The 20,255-nt window shown below is 44.9% G+C and overlaps 1 protein-coding gene across 2 annotated transcripts in view; it reads left to right on the forward strand.

Annotated features, from left to right (window-relative positions):
• DSCAM (DS cell adhesion molecule) overlaps positions 1-20,255 on the forward strand; it is a 693,896-nt gene that overhangs the window by 133,210 nt on the left and 540,431 nt on the right. For both annotated transcript variants that reach the window (XM_053220540.1, XM_053220541.1), the window contains exon 3: positions 14,052-14,198. In XM_053220540.1, coding sequence (XP_053076515.1) covers positions 14,052-14,198 — 147 coding nt within the window. The remainder of the gene's footprint in view (positions 1-14,051; positions 14,199-20,255) is intronic.

Below are 20,255 nucleotides of genomic sequence, written 5' to 3' on the forward strand. Positions count from 1 at the left end.
GAGTTGAGTAGAATGGGGGCTGGCCCCCCGGGTGGTGCCTCATCTCGGGTCTGCGTGCCTCAGTGTCCCTCTGGTTTGGCGCTGGGATTTTCGTGGAGTAATCCTTTAGGTAAAATGGCCTCATAATCCCTCCTTTGGTGGTTCAGGGAATTCTCATTCTTCACATTTTTCAGTGACTTTGACTTAGGTGTTGGTGTCACCAAAGCGGGATGGTTCCTCTGTCATGTTGCAGGAGCTTTTACGTCAGTACCCAGGATTCACAGTCTCGCTGCTTAGAAGAATGAAGTGGACACAAAATGAGCTCCAGGCAGAAGTTTATTAGACTGTAAGATTAAAAAGTAAGGATAATAGGAAGGCTCTCTTTACAGAGAGGGGCCGTTTGAAAGTGAATGCCCCAGGACCACAGGCAAGGATCCTTGTCGTAGAAGGTTCCGGTCAGCCCTCCCCCCTCCCTTTCCCCTCGTTCCCTCTCAGGTCCCACCCTTATGGGCCTCATGGCTCTAGGTGCTGGGTGGTCCATTCCTGATTGGCTCATTTCCATTGTATGAGGGGTGGCCTGTAACCATAGTTAGGTCTTTTGTCACATTCCTGAGGGAAACCTGAGGGGGAGTAGGTGGGTCTGTTACATTCGTAAGAGGAACCTTACGCCTGGGTCGGGGAGGGGGGTTTCTGTGGTCAGATACTCCCAGCATTGTTTCAAAATAGGACTCCCCCCCCACCCCACCTCAGGTCCTAATCCTCCCCTCTGGGCCTGTTTCATCCTACCTTTTCCTATCATAATGTCACATGAATCTGCAAGGCTGGTCACCTTGCACATCAAAGACCTTCTTCCCCTTTCTGTTCCAAGGACAGGATGCAGAATGCAGTAGTACTTCCCCTGGCCTGCCCCTGGCCCCTAGCAAATAGGGGCCCATACTGCCCCTAGCAGTATGACCTTGGGCAAGTACAAAGAAATTCTAGTGGTTGTTTCCTCCTTCATTGACTGTGGCTGGGGCTCGAACCCAAAACTGTGAGATCATGACCTGAGCCGAAGTCGGAAGCCCAACCCACTGAGCCACCCAGGCGCCCCTCCCCCAGCCCAGTTTTAGTAAAACTCCTACTCAGTCCTCCCTTCCCTTTGACATCTGGCCACTCATAGTCCTGATCAAGTTCCTCACTCTTACTTTGATGTGTGAGTCTGTCCTACCTTTGGCCTTGATGTATCCTCTTGGTAAATCTTCCTCCTACTGAGACCCGCACTCTGCCCTTTGGCTAGAAAACCCCACTTCTCCTCGCTCTATTTGGAGTTGAGAAAAATTTCTCTCCGAGCCTGCTGGAATAGTCATGAGTCCTATTACAACAGTCTTGAATAAAGTCTTCCTTTACATTTTAACAAGCATCAGAATAATTACAATTTTTTTCTTTAACAATAAACAAACTATGGTGAATCTATACAATGGAATACTATTAAGCAATGTAAAGAAACAAGCTACCAAGTTTTGAAAAGACAGGGAAGAACCTTAAATGCGTCTCACTAAGTGAAAGAAGCCAATCTGAAAAGGTTATAAACTGTGTGATTCCCACTCATACACACACATTCTGGAAAGGGTGAAACTGTAGAGATGATAAAAAGACCAGTGGCTTCCAGGGGCTCCAGAGGAGGAAAGGAGGGATGGATAAGTGGATAACAGGACATTTTTAAGGCAGTGATGCCTCCATTCTGGATGATGCCTTAATGGTGGATACATGGCATTCTTTTTTTTTTTTTAAGTATTTATTTATTTTGAGAGAGAGAAGAGAGAGTGTGCAAGTGTGAGTGGGGGAGGGGCAGAGAGAGAAAGGGAGAGAACACCCCAGGCAGGCTCCCTACTGTCAGCACAGAGACCAGTGTGGGGCTTGAACTCATGAGAGCCGTGAGATCATGACCTGAGCCAAAATCAAGAGTCAGACACTTAACTGACTGAGCTACCTAGGCGCCCCTACATGACATTTGTATTGGAACTGCACAGCATGGAAAGAACCTTCATGTAAACTATGTGCTTTAGTTAATAACAATCTATAAATACTACTCGTGAATTGTAACAAACGTATAACACTGATGCACTAATGCAACTTGCTAACCATGAGAGAGACTGCAGGGGTGGGGTGAAGAGAGTGTATGGGAACACTCTGTACTTTCTGTGAAAGTTTTCTGTAAACCTACAAATGGCTCTAAAAAATAAAATCTATTCCAAAAGAAATGAAAACATATTTCGGGTAGCTTGGTATACAAATAGAGTCCCCAAAGGAATGGATGGGAAAACAAACAAAATAAATGAAGAGTGGAAATACTGGCTAAAATTTTTCAAATTTGATAAAAACCGTAAACTTGAAGATCCAAGGAGCACAACACACCCCAAGCACAAGGTACACGAAGAAAATTCCACCGAGGCCCATCAGAATCCAATTTCTCAGGACCAGTCTAAAGACAAAATGTTAGAAACGGCCAGAGGAAAAAGACACGTTACACAGGGAAGAATAAAAATGAGAACAGCAGCAGATTTCCCTTCAGAATCAATGTGAGAAGACAGAGAAGCAACACCTTTAAAGTACTGAAAGGAAGTGTCATTTGTAAATCTAGAAATCTATGCCCAGTAGAAGTATTTTTCAAAAATAAAGGTGAAATAAAGGCTTTTTTTTTGGACACACGAAAGCTGAAAGAATTTATCAGCAGCTGACCTGCGCTTGTAGAAATCTTAAAGGAAGTTCTACAATCATAAGGTAAATGGCTCCTGATGGGTTCTTGGATCTTTACCCGATGGGTAAAGAAATTACGTTTTTCTAGAATTAAAGTATAACCGACATACAATATCCTATTAGTTTCAGATGTACATCATAGTGATTTGATATTTTTACACATTAAAAGATGATCTTCCTGGTAAGTCTAGTTACCACCCATCACCACAAAACGTTATTACAATATTATTGAGTCTGTTCCCTGTGCTTTACATGATATTCCCATGACTTATTTATTTTATAACTGGAGGTTTGTACCTCCTAATCCCCTTTACCTAGTTCAGCTCCCTGCTCTGGTAACCAGCAGTTTGTTTTCTGTGTCCATAAGTCTATTTCTGTTTTGTTTTGTTTGTTCATTTGTTCTATTTTTTTTTTGTTTTTGTTTTGTTTTTTTTTAGATTCCACGTATAAGTAAACTGATGTGCTATCTGTCTCTCTCTGACTTATTTCATTTAGCACGATACCCTCTAGATCTGTCCATGTTGTCGCAAATGGCACGATTTCATTTTTCTTATGTCTGAGTAAGATTCTGTTTTATACACACACACTCACCCCCCTCCCCCTATATTCCTTATCTTCCTATCTGTGGACACTTAGGTTGCTTTCATATCTTGGCTATTGTAAATAGCACTGCAGGGAACATAGGGGTGCATATATCTCTTTGAACTGGTGTTTTGTTTTTGTTTCAGAGAAACATCCAGAAGTAGAAGTGTGGGACTGTATGGTGGTTCCGCTTTAAACTCTTTGAGGAACCTTCGTATGGTTTTCCCTGGTGGCTGTGCCATTTTACATCCCCACCAACAGTACATGAGGGTTCCCTTTTCTCTATGTCCTCGCCAACACTTACTATTTCTTGTCTTTTTGATAATAGAAAATCTGAGCAGTGTGAGGTGATACCTCATTTCCTTGATGATTAATGATATTGAGGATCTTTTCATATGCCTGTTGGTCATCTCTATGTCTTTGAAATGCCTTCCCAATCTTTAATCAGATTGTTTTTTTGTGTTTGTTGTTGTTTGATATTAAGCGCTATGAGTTCTTTATATATTTTGGGTATTAACCCTTGCCAGATGTTTGATTTGCAAATATCTTTTCCCATTCTGTGGGTTGCCTTTTCATTTTTGATATGGTTTCTTTCACTTTGCAGAAGCTTTTTAGTTCAATGTGGTCCCACTTGTTTATTTTAGCTTTACTTATCCTTGTATGAAGAGACCGGTCCAAAAAAATATTGCTAAGACAAATGTCAAAGACCTTACTGCCTGTGTTTTTTTTCCCCCTTTTCTAGGAGTGTTGTCTGTGTTTTCTTCTAGGAGTTTCTTCTAGGAGTTTCTAGGTCTTACATTCAAGTTTTTAATCCATTTTGAGTTGATTTTAGTGTGTTGATATGGTGCAACAAAGTGGTCCAGTTTCATTCTTTTGCATGTGGCTGTCCAGTTTTCCCAGCACCATTTATTAAAGAGATTGTCTCTCCCCCCTTGTATATTCTTGCCTCCTTTGTCATAGATTAATTGACCACAAATGCATGCGTTTATTTCTGGGCTCTCTGTCCTATTCCATTGATCTATGTGTCTGTTTTTGTGTGAGTACTATACTTTCTGGATTACTGTAGCATTGTAGTATAGTTTGAAATCAGGGAGCATGATACCTCTGGCTTTGTTCTTTCTCAAGATTGTTTTGGACATTCATGGGCTCTTATGGTTCATAAAAATTTTAGGATTCTGTGAAAAATACCATTGGAAATCTGTCGATGGCTTTAAATCATAATTTTTTGGTATTTATAATAGATTATAAAAGATTTATAATCTTTTAAAAGACCATCTGACTATTTAAACAAAAATAATAATAATGACTTGTGGAGTTTGTAACATATGTCTAAATAAAATGGATGATAATTAATAGCATTAAGGCCTGGAGTAGAGATGTGGCAGTATAATATTGTAAGGTTATTTTTTTATATGTGAAGTTGTATAATATCACCTGACTATAGATTGTGATAAGTTACAGATGTATAGTCTAAGATGTACAGCAACCACTAAAATAGCAAAACAGAGAATTATGACTAATAAGCTAATCAAGGAGGAAAAAATGGAACGACTCAAAAAAATTTCAGTGCTAAACATATAATTAAAAAAATAGGAAAAAGGAAACAATAGATGGTGAAAATAGAAATAAAATAACAAGATGATGAATTTAAACCTCACCATACCAATATTCACATTAAATATAAATGTTATAATTATCCGAATTAAAATGCAGCAATTGCTAGATTAGATTCAAATACTGTTTAAAAGAAGTGTCCTTTATTTTTAAAAAAATGTTTAAAATATTTATTTACTTTGGTAGAGAGAAAGTGAAAGGGAGAGTGCATATGAGTGGGGGAGGGGCAGAGAGCGAGGGAAAAAGAGAATCCCAAGCAGACTGTGCGCTGTTAGCATGGGATTCAATCCCATGAACTGTGAGATTATGACCTGCGCTGAAATCAATATACACACACATACACACACACATATGCAGTGGAAAACTAATCAGCAATGAAAAAGAATGAAATCTTGCCATTTGAAACAATGTGGATGGAACTAGAGGGTAGTATGCTAAGCGAAATAAGTCAGAGAAAGAAAGATGCCATATAATTGCATTCATGTGGAATTTGAGAAACACAACAGATAACATTGGGGAAGGGAAGGAAAAATAAGATAAAAACAGAGAGGAAGGCAAATCATAAGAAACTCTTAAATACAGAGCACAAACAGGATTGCCGGAGGGGAGGTGGGTGAGGGGATGGGCTAAATGGCTGATGGGTATTGAGGAGGGCACTTGTTGAGATGAACACTGGATGTCCTATGTAAGAGATGAGTCACTGGGTTCTCCCCCTGAAGCCAAGACTACGTCGTATGTTAACTAATTTGCATTTAAATAACAAAAAAAAACAAGAGTAAAATTTCTAGGAGAAACAGACAAGTCAAACTTTATCATTGGAGATTTCAATATCCCTTTTTTATTAAGGAGCAATAGACAGAATCAGCAAGAATAGAGAATACTTGAAGGGCAGTGTTAGATATTCGACCACATTGACGTTTAAATAGAGAACATTGAATCCAACAGTGGCACAACACATACACTTTTTAAGGTCACACGGAAATTTACCAAACCATATTATGAGAAATGAAGCAAGTCCGAGGTGGATTTTTTACTTTTTTTAACGTTTATTTATTTTTGAGAGACATACAGCCCGTGCACGAGTGGGGGAGGGGCAGAGAACGAGGGGGACAGAGGATCCAAAGCGAGCTTTTACAGCAGACAGCTTGATGTGGAACCCATGAACCCGTGAACCACAGGATCACAACCGGAGCTGAAGTCGGACGCTTGACCAACTGAGCCACCCAGGCCCCCCTCAGATGAATTTTTTAAAAAATAAAATTATATAAAATATGTTCTTTGACTGCAGTGGAATTAAGTTAGCAGTCACTAACTCCGGGAAATCCCCAAATACTGGGATACTAAATAACACACTTCTAAATAGTCAGTGTAAAAGAAAAAGCAGAAGGAAAACTAGAAGGTATTTTTATTTAAGTTTATTTTTGAGAGAGACACAGACAGCATGAGTGGGGGAGCGGCAGAGAGACTCTTGAGAGAGAATCCCTAGATTCTTCCCTAGATTCTTGAGAGAGAATCCCAAGCAAGCTCTGTGCCACAGAGCCTGATGAGGGGCTCGAACTCACGAAACCATGACATCATGACCTGAGCTGAAACCAAGAGTACCTAATGGACTGAGCCACCCAGGTGCCCCAGAAGGTATTTTGAATGGAGTGAAAATGGAAGCACAATATCTAAGAAAGAATTTTGGGGACACCACTAAAACAGTGCCTGGGGGGGGGGGCATTTATTGTTTAAAAAACCCCAATTAGAAATTAAAGATTGTCTCAAATACTGATCTTGGCTTCTATCCTAAAACAAGAAAAGAAGAGCAAATTAAAACTAATATGAGCAGGAAGGAAATAATATAAGTCAGAGTCAAAATCAATAAATTATAAAACATAGCAAATCCAGGAAGCCAAAACTTTTACATGGATATTCATAGCAGCTTTATTTGTAATAGCCCAAAATGGGTCAAAGCCCATCAACAGATGACTGAGTAAACAAATTGTGTTTCAACCATAAAATGGGGTGAAAAGGAATGTATTACAGAGCTCCCCCACCTTATCCACGGGGGATGTGTTCCAAGATGCCCAGTGGATGCCTGAAACCACGGATAGTAACAAAGTCTACGTATACTGTGTGTTTTCCTATACATACATTTCTGTGATAAAGTTTCATTTATAAATGATGCCCAGTCCGAGATGAACAACAAAAGTGATAAAACGGAATGATTAAAACCATGTGCCGTGATAAAAGCTATGTGAATATGGTCTCTCCCTCAAAATGTCTCATTATAGTGTCCTCCCCCTTCTTGTGACGTGAGATGATAAAGTGCCTCTGAGGTGACATGAAATGGGGTGAGTGAAGTATGCATCGTGATGTAGCCTTCGGCTTACCGTTGACCTTCTGATGATACGTCAGAAGGGGGATCATGTGCTTCCAGACCTCGGTTGACCGAAGGTAACTGAAGCCATGAAGAAAAGGAAAACCACAGATGAGGGGCGGAGTGCTGTGTTGGTAAACACAGCAACAGGGGAGGGATCTCAAAATATCTATACTGAGTGGAAGAAGCCAGATAAAAATGTATGCACTGTATGACTCCATTTATATAAAACTCTAAAATGTGTCACCTAGTCTGTAATTATGGAAAACACACCAGTGGTAGCCTGTGAAGGGGGGGGGGTGGGGAGGGAGGGTTTGCAAAGAGAACAAGCGAACTTTTCGGGTGATGGGTCTGTTCCTTATCTTGGTTGTGGTGGTGACCTCATAGGTGTATACGTACGTCAAAACTTGTCACTAAACATGCTGTTTTATCGTATCCCAATTTTATGTGGATCAGGTTGTTTTAAGACAAAGCAAGTACTAATATCTGGCTGACCTATTCACCTGAGAGAGTTGCCTTGATGTTAATAGAATAACAGTAGCTGATAGGGACTGCACGTTTGGTGGGCACCTCTGTGCTTCTCTGCCCAGCCCACAGGAAGCCTCTTAAGTATCTCTTGGCATCCATGTCACTCAAAAAAGTCTTGAGCCTCTGGTGACAGGTGATTGTCCTGAGGGAGAGCAGCCAACCAGTCTGGTTCATTGGTTTCTCTGCTTTCTGATTTTGAAATTGAAGTCCTGAGAGAGTGTCCATCTATCCTCAGGACGCTTGGGGACCTTCAGGTGGGTGGGGCACCTTCCATCCTCCATGGGAACCAGAAAGCCAGAGGAAGCCTGTCTGTGGAAGAGGAGAAGGGTGAAGCCAGAATCAAAGAGGAAGAGGTTGAGGTGCCCTTCCCAGAGCCCACTTGCAGGTTCCAAAGCAGTCATGTCTTCAAAGGTGTCTTCTCTTTGAGCCTAAGGTAGTTCAGATCAGCTCCCCTTGCCAGCGATCAGAGAGATCAGTGAATAAAACGGTTGTGTGCTAGACATTGTGCCAAGCACTTGAAGACATTCTCTCTTTCATTTTGTTTTTAAATTTTTAAAAAATGTTTTCTTTATTTTTGAGAGAGAGAGCACGAGCAGGAGCGGGGGAGGGACAGAAAGGAGGGGGGACAGAAGATCGAAAGCAGGCTCTGCACTGACAGCAGCGAGCCCAGGGAGGGGCTCAAACTCACAAACTGTGAGATCATGACCTGAGCCGATGCTGGACGCTTCACCGACTGAGCCACCCATGTGCCTGGCCATTCTCTATTTTAATCTGCACGACCAGGCAAGGAAGATAGTATTTCCATTTTCAGGTGAAGGGAAGGAGGTCTCTCCTTGTTGTTGGGCTTGTTGTTGGTTGTTCATAGGAATTGCGGTTGGGGAGTCAGTTTAGCTAAGAGGTACTGGGCCAGTCCTCACAGTTTCTGGAATGTTCCCTGCTCATATCACCTTGACTCCTCTCTCCTTCCTCTCCACCTCTGCATCTTCCTGTCCTTCGGGGCCAGCTCAAGGGCCTCCTTCGCCACCAGCTACTCACAGGCTCCATGGTTCCGTCCTTCCCTAGATTGTTATTACCTGTTGTGACTCTCACCTGTGCCCTTGTCGCTCTTTTCTTCTAGTTCTGCCACCTGAACTTGCCTTCTTCAGCTAATTGTTCCATAGATGTTAGGATCTCCGTAGTCCCTGAGACCGTGCTTGACGTGAGGGTGTGTTCAAGATGTAATTGTTTGAGGCAGATCTCTTAATTTATGAAGTAACCAGCTACAAAATACAATAGAACAAAAACCAATTTCTATAACACTCGTGTGGCTTGAGGTCATGTTGTGCCTCAGATTACCATTTCCCAAACAGGAAAGACGGACATCGACCCTCCTCCTGGCCCTAAGTCTTCTGGTGTTCCCGAGAAACCCACATGGGCATTTGTTAGTGGTTTATCACTTTGGACGGAGAAATCAAAGGGGTAGAAACAGTCTGAATCCAACCCATCAGGGGAGGAAGGCCACCCAGACCTACTTTCCCCCCCGCAGTGCCCAATTCTTCACTTTCCCCTCACTCACCTCCACCCCATCGTCCCCCATTGTAGGTGGGTCCTACAAATGCATGCCATCGCCCCATTGCTCCATGGATAGAGTCTGGATCAGGACCAACCTCATGGGATGGGAGCAGTGCAGTCACATAGGGCCCAGTGCTGAGAAGGTCCCAGAGCTTAGGGTTAAACTTCTCCCATTGCCATCTTGAAACATTTAATGCTTTTATCTTTCTGTGTTTAGTAAGTGAAGTGTGATAGGGCACTGGAATGTGCTGTGGGAGCTTGGGGCCTCGGCTCTTACATGGTCCTGCCTCATGTCGCCTCCCCCAGAAGGGATCTCAACAGTCCACTCACCAGTTTCTGGGTGCCCAGACCCCCCCCCCCCACTTAGCCTCTACCTCCCTAACCGCACTATGTCCACTGCTGCCCCTCTGATCTCTGGTGCCCTGGCCCTGCCTGGCCTCTGCTCCCTGTCCCTGTCCAGCAGCCACTGCCCCCTTCTCCCCTGGCCGGGGCCCGGGTGGGGTGTGGATAGGAGTGGGTGCAGACACTCCCAAGTGGGGTATGGCAGAAGCCACCCTTCCCCCAGCCAGCATGGAGGCTACAATCTCTTAGAGGTCGCCTGATCGCTGTGGGTTGAGGCAATGGAGACGGGAGATTGTCTTTCCCATCCCCGGCTGGGGCTTTGCACTTCTGCCCAGATGCTGGCAGAAGGGAGCCCTGCAGCTGGTGAGCTGTGTGTGCCCGGTGAAGTGTGGCCCAGATCACCCGTGGAGGCCTGCACCTGCTTAGTGCCTCAGTGGTTGTTCTGTGCCCCAGACAGTGCGTCATCGAGCAGCGAATGAAAAACACCGCGGCAGGGTGAGAGAAAGACCACAGGAAAAAAGAGCAAGTTTTCTAGTTTTAGGATCCTTATGGCACTTTTCCCCTCCTTGGTAAATAAGAGGTCCTGAATTTTCAATTTGCCCTGGGCTCCACAAATTAGGTGCTTGGCCTGACTTGCTTAAATTTAGTTTCATGGTAGACTGTGAAATGAGACTGTTCCTTGTTTACTAATACTTAGGTTTGAAAGGGTCTTTCCATTTGGAAGGATGACGTCTAACAGGGAGGGGCGGGTCCTACAAAGGCACACCAGCTGTGTGATCTCTGCTCACTATATACGCCTGATTTTCCCCCAAAGCCACGTCACTGCAGATTGTCTCTTCTGATCCCTTTTACCGCGTTAGATCTCAATGGCAAGATTTCAGAGCTGGTAAGTTTGACTAAGGCGGACTCCCGTCGGTAGCCCTGGAGTCAGATCCCCTGGCTCTGCGTGCTGGTTGCTGAGAACCCACACAGACAGGCTTCAGAAGACTGTTCGTGCCCCGGACCCGCTTCACACACAGAGCGGGAAGTGCCTGGGAATGCCTTGCCCTGGGACCAGTCCCAAGCCAGGGACAGACTGCTCTAAGGATAAAGTCCCAGCTCCTGGCACGGGATGATGGAGCTCTGAGGCGGGACTCACGTTCACAGCTCCTCTCGGATCAGGTGGAGGCTGGGACTGCCCTGAAGTCACACTCTGGCTTAGCTGCCCGCCCTGCCCTGCGCTCCTTCCCCAGCCTCTCCCTGGTTCTCCGGGGATCCTGTCTACAATCAGCCGCTTTCACCCAGCTCCTGTCTGCTCTGGGGAGAGCCCAGCTTAGGACCCAGAGTGCGAGACCTAGGTCACACTATTTTGTGATGCAAATGTCAGTCGTGTTTAAAATAACACTTAGTGTTTGCCTGGATCATACTCTTGCAGCCTGGTCTCTGTTCCCATAATTAGTTGTAGTGAGGCCTAGATTTACCCAAGTATCCTGGGAGGCTCGCTGTGACCTTGGGAGACTTGAATTGTAATATGAGACGTATATCCTGATCGATAGTAGTGTTGGCCTCTTAAGCTGTGGGGGCCTCAGGAGTAAACAATTTTACTCACAAGGGGGAGATCTATCGTGAAAACCTGGGTCGCTTTTTAAAAACAATAGGTAATGACTACAGAATCAAATGTAGAATATGTGTATATTCTACAATAGGGTTAGAAGTGTGGGTGGTGGGCATTGAGGAGGGCACTTGTTGGGATGAGCACTGGGTGTTGTATGGAAGCGATGAACCACGAGAATCTACCCCCCCAAAACCAAGAGCGCACTGTGCACACTATATGTTAGCCAATTGGACCATAATTTATATTAAAAAAGAAAGAAAGAAATTACATCATTAAAAAAAGAAGTACATGTAAAAGGGAAGCCCTGTTACGTCTATGTATTCATTCTCCAAGCATTTATTGAGTACCGACTGTATGCCAAACATTGTTAAAAGTTCTACAGTAATTTTTTGAAAGGCCCCATGCGTGGTCTGTCTTTGCAGAAGGAAGAATCTAGTGAGGGAATGGAGCGTTTCCTTTGACGTCTGTTCTCTCGGAGCTGGGTGGGGTGCGGTGCACCCAGTTTGTAGCCCTGATTCAAGGAGATCTGGGCTCTTTGGGGCTGGCTTGGGGGATGGAAGGAACAAAAGTCCCAGACATTTGACCCTGGCTCACGGGAGGCCAGCGGGAAGCTGTGTGTGAGGCCCGGACTGAGGGGTTCCGAGGCTGCAGGACTTTGCGTACAAACAGGGCAAGTCCCTAGTTGGTCACTGTATGTTTGTGGCTCCGGTGACCAGGCCTAGTGCGTGGCCGCAGGCCTTTTAGGAAGGCACTTCTTCTGTCTCCCTATGGGCACCTTCCCTTGTCCCTGCTCTTCCTGGCTGGGACAGAGAGAGAGGCACCCTGTTTTTGATTTGCATTACACATTCCTCCACCTGAGCCATTTATGTGCGTGAAGTGGGGTTCACAGGAAGTGTGGGGAGCCGAAGCGATTTTATGGCTTGTAGCAAACATCCTACAAACACACAGACTTACATGGGACGCCTACACTTCGCTCAGGCGGCCTTGTCCCTGTGCCGAGGGACTCTGCGGCTCTTGGCCATGTTGTCCGGCCCCTCCCTCTTCTCTTCTCAACCCCTTTCTCTCTTCTGTCTTCTTCTCTCCACCACTCCCAGATTCTCGTTCATTGATGACTTTGGTTACTTTGCCTCTTTGTCACCTCTTCCCGTCCTATGACTGTAGACCTCCACTCTCCCCAGAGTTTCGTTTATCGAGGTATTTTCCGGCACAAAGTGAGCTCCTGCCCCTGTGTGTGATCATGATGTTTCTGAGGCCAGGCCCTTGGTCACCCTGAGCCGGTGCCCAGCGGACTTTTTTGCAAGAGGTGTCGAATTGCCCCCTGGCACATCGCACGGGACCGCGATGGAGTGCAGGGATGGGGGTCTCAGAAAAGTCCCAAACCTCTGAAAATCTCTCTGGTTTGAGACAGGAATGAACCAATTCTCCAGGTCGGGAAATAATAAATACTGATATTACCCGTGGGGTTTGGGGAGCAATACTCTGAGTAGTGGCATACTCTAATACTAAAATGCATATCACAGGACCAGTGCCAGTCTGAAAGATCCTTGAGCATTCACCTATGCCTATTAAGAGATTCCCCTTTAGAAACTCATTCCTGTTTTTGTCGGTATGCCAATTTCTTTAAAAGTTAATTTCATGGCCGGTTTTCTTGGCACACATTTGGCCAGTAGATGACTAAAAACATCAAGAGAGCCGGTTAGATGATGAGATAGTAAGCTGTCTCTGGGGCTGTTGGAGAAAACCCGAGACTTCTGAAATTCAGACTTTGAGAATCTTCCTGTCCCAACCCCCTCATTTTAAGTCTGAGGAAAATAAAGGTCTGCAGAAGTGAGGCTTGCTTCCGTATTTATCAAGCTGGGGTGAGGCACAGCTGGGATTAGAGCACTGATTTCTCCTTATCCGGGAGGTGGAGGCCTCCCCCCACATCAGGCGATGGCGTGACTCCAGTTCTGGCTGTTGGTCCACGTAGCCTCACCCAACCTGCTTGTGGCAGGTGCCGCTCTGAGTGCGGCATCCACATTAACGGACTGAGTCATCATGCTTGCCCTCGTGGTAGGTGTCTGTCATCAAAATCCCCATTATGGGGAGGGTTAGGGCACTCACTCACTGTGCAGGTGGCTGGGCTTGGGTGTGAACCCAGTCAGGTGGACTTGAAGGGCGGGCAAAGAGTCCCACTGCCACCCCACCTCTAACCCAGACATCTGGCTCATGGATGTCTCCTCTGAAGGTTTTCCGGGTGCTCCTAAGGTGCTTGGGCAGAGGCTTCCTCATCAGCCTCCTTCCCAAAGCCACGGGAAGTGGAATAATTGTGTCCAAAACTGCCTTGCAGCTGGCACAAGAGATTACTTATGAGGAGTTATTTTAATCGTCAGATAGTCTTTAAGAATTCTCAGGAGAGGTTGCCTTTCTTGATTTTTTTAACCCCTTCTTCTTTATAGTCAGAAAATTCTTCCCTCGTCCTCAAAGGACACGGAGAGCAGTGTCTTATGATCGTGGCTCCTTGAAGAAGCTACTTCTCCCTTCCAGGTGTATGTAAGGGGGCAGATGAGCTGTTTCTAGATACGCTCTTGCCCTTTGGAAAATACATTTGTCCAGGGAATGAAAGTTTTCAAGACACGAACTGCAGGTTTCTCTAATTTATTTTGCAATAGCTGTAGTCGATGCAATCACTATATGTAAGCAACCATGTGTATATTCGAATGAGGTTGTCCCAGAATGAGCCCCTGCCAAGGTCTTACCAACGGTCCTCTCCTTGCCTTCCAGTTTTACGGGAGCCCTATACAGTCCGTGTGGAGGACCAGAAAACCATGAGAGGCAATGTTGCGGTCTTCAAGTGCATTATCCCCTCCTCGGTGGAGGCGTACGTCACCGTGGTCTCATGGGAGAAAGACACCGTGGTACTCATCTCAGGTAGGCTGGGCGTGTCCGGGGCGCAGGGCGCCGGGCTCACCTTCTCAGTGCTCGTTTCAGGTATTGAATTGGGTCTCTGGCTATGTGTCCATCATAGCTAAGAATTGGCCTACGTCTGGTTGATGCTGTTTGATGATTGTGTGACATCAGTGCTTTATATCGGTTTCCCGACTCGATACAGACATTCCTCAGTGAATTGACTGATGGATGGGTAGAAATGAGTTACTGTGCGTACCACCGTCATGTTATTCTCTGAGGCAATTTTGGCTTATATCTGCTGCTGAAAATAGGGCAGTATGGTTATCGCGTCTGGGAGAGTCATCAGTAATATGCTTAGGACTGATAGCCTCCAACTATAATCTGGAAAACAGAAGCTCTGGTTTCGAATGTTGTGACCCTTTCAAATGCCTTGAGAGCTATGTGATGTCTCTGACCTCTTTATTGAAGATTCTACTCAGAATATATATTCAGCACTGAGATATATATATATATATATCTATATATATATATGTATATATATGAAATATATAACATAGTATTATTATATGTATAATTTATTATATTAAATATTTATTATTTAAATTTTAATTGATTAATTATTTTAATTTATTAATTATTTTAATTTATTATTTTAAATTATATATATAATTATATAAAATTTATATATATATCTTATATATATATAAAAAATATATAAAATACATAATTTATTGGTTTTTTTCCAGAACCTGGAAGTGACACAACTGAAATTTTAGTTTCTAAGAGGTGCTAGTTCTTTTCTCATGGTTTTTAAGTAGATTTCTTGCCCCCTTGCTGCTTAGCTGGAAAGGCCCTATGGGCGGTACCCACGTTTCCTGTTTTGCTCGTCTTTGGAGAGTAAGTGACTGTGGGCTGGTCTTGGAGAAGAGCGATGATGAGTACCAAGTCAGCTAAAGCTGATTATAAATGCTTGCTTTCCTCTGTATGTCTGTGTGGATGCGTGTCCACATGTGCACACACATGTCTTATGCAACTCTTGAATACCACCAAAATGTTGCCCGTTTACAGAGATAGGAAATTAGAACTCAGTTCTCATGGTGACCCAGCATTTATGCTTTTCAGCTTTTTGGTTTTCTAGACAGTATAGGTTACTATTCAGGGACCATTAAAAAAAAAACCAGACAAACCACAAAACCATTAGAAAGTCCAAACCAAAAATTAAATCTTTGGTCTTTAAAGTACGTCCAGTAAACTATCACGTAATTGATGTTTTCAGGTTTTCTTAACACGCTCAGCTCAGACTCCCTCTAACTTCAGTGAACATTAAATGTCTAAACCACCATGATTTAACTTAAAGTATTGAAAAAATAGTAGGCTTAATGACTGAAATATGATTACACGTAGTCAGAATGGACTCACCTGTGCACTTTTGTTTGTTGTGGTGTTTTTTTAAAAAAAATTATTTATTTGTGTTAAGCAATCCCTGCACCCAACGTGGAGCTCCAGCTCAGGGCCCCAAGATGAAGGGTCACATGTGCTCCGGCTGGAGCCAGACAGGTGCCCCCTATTTGTTGTTTTTGGTGAATGGTCTTACTGGCTTCTGTTTAGAGGTCATTTTAGTTTCTGAATGGCAGATGGAGAGATTTGATGACAAGTCCATCTGGCTGAGCCCAAGGCCAGAGTGGAAGGGCATTCACATGCACATGTTGAGGGCCGGTGGGCTCACTGAGGGGGACAATGCAGGACGGTATTTGCAGTCTCTCACACTCAGGGGCCTGGGCTGAGGGAGGTGCGGCCGTCATAGAACAGCCATGGGACAACTTCTGGGGTTTGCCGTGGAGGGGGAGGGAACAGGGGAGGATTACAAATGGATTTTTACTTGAGGAGACATATGTCATTTCTGTGAATATTTGATTGGCCAGAGCCAGTCACATGACCTATCTGACTTGAGTGAGACGTGCCCAGGAGAGAACGACTGGAGATCTGAGTGGGAGATAGAAATATCTACCAAGGTTTTATATACCTGTTGATATAGACATCTATATCGATAGGTATGTTTTATATGTTTGTAATACAGGTTATATATTAATATTTATCAATTTATTATTAAATATATTAATATTGTATATTAAATAATTATATGTTATATATAAATTCTATACTATATATAAATATATGTGAAATGAAATATATTTAAAATATATTAATATTTATTAATTTATTATTACATACATGACATTAATAAATATTAATAATACAGGTTATACATTAAAAATGTAATGTGTACATTCTTATGTTTCCTAGGCATCTTTTTTTTTTTTTTAACATTGATTCATTTTTGAGAGACAGAGAGAGACAGAACATGAGCAGGGGAAGGGGCAGAGAGAGAGGGAGACACAGAATCGGAAGCAGGCTCCAGGCTCCGAGCGGTCAGCACAGAGCCCAACACGGGGCTCGAACTCACGAACTGAGAGATCATGACCTGAGCTGAAGTTGGGCGCTCAACCGACTGAGCCACCCGGGCACCCCCCTTGGCATCTTTAATTAGCAGTTTACCCATGCAGATTTCATCTTTTTGCAATCTATGTGAATAGACTTGTTTTCTTCAAACATGAACCTAATTAAATTAAAGGAATTTTATATCTGGCGAGCGGGAGAGGATGCTGATATGCAAACCCAAAGCTGGTGTCTTCCTAACAGGAACTGATGACACTCTTGTCTCCTCAGTCATGCCTTAGAGCTTTATCCTTTGGCAAAATTTTGAAAACAATGTGTACCATGGATAAGCACTTGGCCTTTTTTTTTTCCACAAAAGTATCCACAAAAACCAATATAGTATAGGCTTTTATCTCATCAAGGAATACTTCAGTAGCAAGTTTTTGTTGGTTTATAAGCTAGCCATTTCATCAAACACGAGGTATTCCCAAGATGCTCAGTGTGGTTCCCGTGGCGTGTGTGTGTGTGTGTGTGTGTGTGTGTGTGTGTACGTTTGTATACAGAGAAAGAGATGGGGAGACAAAGACACAGAAACAGAGAGACTGAGACACGCACAGAAAGAGAGTGAGTTAGAGCTGTTTTCATTCTCAAGGAGTTTAACCTGAGAACAGGGCCCCGATGCAGCGTTATGACCTGTAAATAGAAGTCTGGAAGTTAACCTTGTAATGTAACTGGTGCACCTGCTTCCAGCGCCTGGCCCCCACCCAGTGAGGCTGTCACAAATGCCCAGGGAAGGAAGTCACGAAGCCACTGAAGATGACAAAATGGTTAAAAGCATTGGGGATCTTAATAAACGGGTTTTGGGTGATTTTGGTGGAGAAGGATTACATTTCTTGCTGGTGGCCAGGTCCCCGCGTGAGGCAGGGCACAGGTAACCACACGTAGGAGGCAGGGAGGCTCAGAAGCTGAGCCTGGGGCCTCCCTCCTCCAGGCAGCAGTGAGGGCAGCCTCACACAGCACCGGGGCTCACACAGTCCCAGGGACTCAGGGGCTTTTCTGAGTGAACTCTCAGCTCCAGCAAAGGCATCCCAGATCGTGTGCACGGTAGATGGTCTGCAAAATGTTAATTTGTCTGTGATTTGTAAATAAACCGATAACCCCGGTGGTCCCTTGCTGATCTGGTTTAGGTTTGGTGGTTGGCAGGGGCGGTCACCCGCCTCAGTCTTCCCGGGATTCTGAGACAGCCCAGCCTACAGTGAGTCTGGCTGGGAAATTTGTCGCAGGGGACATGCCTCCTCCGTACACGTCGCTTCCTTTGGTGGAAGAAGGCAGTGAGCCAAATCCGCCGTGAAAAGGAGCCTGTGTGCATGTCTGCCTCAGCGGGTAGAGTGGGAAGAGAAGACCGGCTGTGGGCCGATCCCAGAAAGCCAGAGCTCCCGCAGGTCACCGAGGGCCTGGCCGCTGTCCCCGCGTGTGCACATGGTGCTAGTGAAAGGAAGCTGCCTGTTCTCCGGGTCCCTGCTGTCCTCCCACTGGTCTGTGGGTGCCACCACTCAGCCTCTCGAGTCCAGAGCACCCCGGGGAGAGGCCAGAGCGCCAGGCCTGCTCCTGGTCCGTGAGTGTCAGGCTTATGCACACGTTCTAGGCCAGAGGTGTTTGGAAATCCAGGCTGAGGTAAGTGGGTGTCTGTCGCCTAGGAAATCCTTCCAGTGAAAAACATATTTAAATATTCGTGTGTTCCTATAAAAAGAAAGGGCACGTCTTCCTAGTTTTTGCTCTTTAGTTTGGTTGAGCAGATCGGTGACTGGGCTATGTTCTTCCAGGGGTGAGAGGCACCAGTCATGTCTGTCTGGGTTTCGGCGTGAGCTGCATGGTCTCATTAGCTTACTGCACATAAAGTCATCATTGATTTTTTCCGGGGGAGGTTTCAGTTGGCCTGACTCTAGTCTCAGGCATCAAGCAGTGCCTCTCTGGCAGATGAGGTCATTAGATCACCCCTAGTACGAGCATAAATGAGTGCATTTATTGTAAATTATCTTTGGAAAGAATCGTCCAGTGGTCTTGTTATAGACTACATGTTCATGTCCCCTTAAATTTCGTGAGTTGAGGTCCCAGCCTCCAGTGTGATGGTATTTGGAGGTGGAGCCTTTGGAGAAAAATAGAGTTAGAGGGGGTCGTGGGAGTGGGGCCCCCGTGATGGGATTTGTGTCCCTAAAAGAAGAGACACCAGAGCCCTCCCTCTCCACCAGAGGAGGGCAGTGAGCAGGTGACCGTCTGTATCCCAGAGGAGGGCTCTTAACAGAACTTGACTGTTCAGGCAGCCTGAACTTGGACTTCCAGCCTCCCAAACTGTGAGAGATAAAAGACTGGTGTTTAAGCCCCCCACTCTATGGCCTTTATTTTTTAATTTGGTTTTTTTTTTTTTGCTTGTTTATTTATTTTGAGAGAGAGAGTGAGTGCATACATGTGCAAATGGGGGAAGGGCAGAGAGAGAGAGAGAGAGAGAGAGAGAGAGAGAGAGAGGGAATCCCAAGCAGGCTCTGAGCTGGCAGTGTAGAGCCCGATGCAGGATTTGAACTCACAAGCTTTGAGATCATGACCTGAGCTGAAACCCAAGAGCTGGACACTTAACTGGCTGAGCCACCCAGGTGCCCTGTGGTATTTTTTTTAATAGCAGCCGAAGCTGAAAAGACAGGCTGAGAAGTAAGAGCCCCAAAACTCCCCCCGGGGAAGGAGGGGCACATAATGTCTGATGCTGCTGTGCTCTCTGCTTTGCTGTCTCCCCGGGCTGTCACCCGGCCACAGGATAGCACTTGGTTGACCTTCACTCTCGTACTCTGGCAGATGGATGATAGGAACCGGGGAACGTGTGGTGGGAGGGCATCTCAGGGACAGGCACACCCTGTGCATCTAGTGTCCTCCGTTAACCCCGTGGATCCCGATGGGGCGCCTTCTTACCTAACGAAAATGAGCCCGGAAGAACAAGAGCGATGATGTCCATACTCATTTCGAACATCCTTATCACCTCCTCTGAGTGCAGACGAGAGCCTTTTAAATATCAGAATATTAATATGGCTCAATGAAAACATAGTAGGGTGGATGGCGGTGTGCCTGGGGAGGTACGGCTGATGTGGAGATAGGGAAGACGCCGTCCCGGCAAAGAACAATATTGGCGATTTTATATTTGGGTTTCACTCAGTGGCCCGTTGTGAGTTTCTTCCCGATTAGGGAGGCTGGCGACGAGCGAGCCCAGTATTCTGTGTCTGTTTCCTCTGATAAAATTCTGAGAGTCTCACTGGGGGTTTAGCTACATTAACATCAAAGACACAGCCCAAGGGTAACTGGATTTGGAAAATGGAAAAAGTGAACATTTTACTATTCCCAGAGATCTGCCTCCCTCTTTAGCACTGGCCCAATTTTCCGTTAGGATATTTCCCATCTGAACACCTCTATTACTGATGACTCAAGGAGAATTTTATCTCTGAGGATCAATGAGTTCAAGTCCACGGGTGATTATCTTTTTCCTGTATTTTGGGTAAAAGTGAACAATTTTCTGCCCACATTAAATATCAAAGCCCCAGCACTTGACATGAAACACTCACTGTAGTTTACGAATGCTGTGTTTGGGTCTGGTTGTCGTAG

This window comes from Acinonyx jubatus, chromosome C2, assembly GCF_027475565.1.
Source record: "Acinonyx jubatus isolate Ajub_Pintada_27869175 chromosome C2, VMU_Ajub_asm_v1.0, whole genome shotgun sequence".
In the NCBI taxonomy this organism is placed as follows: Eukaryota; Metazoa; Chordata; class Mammalia; order Carnivora; family Felidae; genus Acinonyx; species Acinonyx jubatus.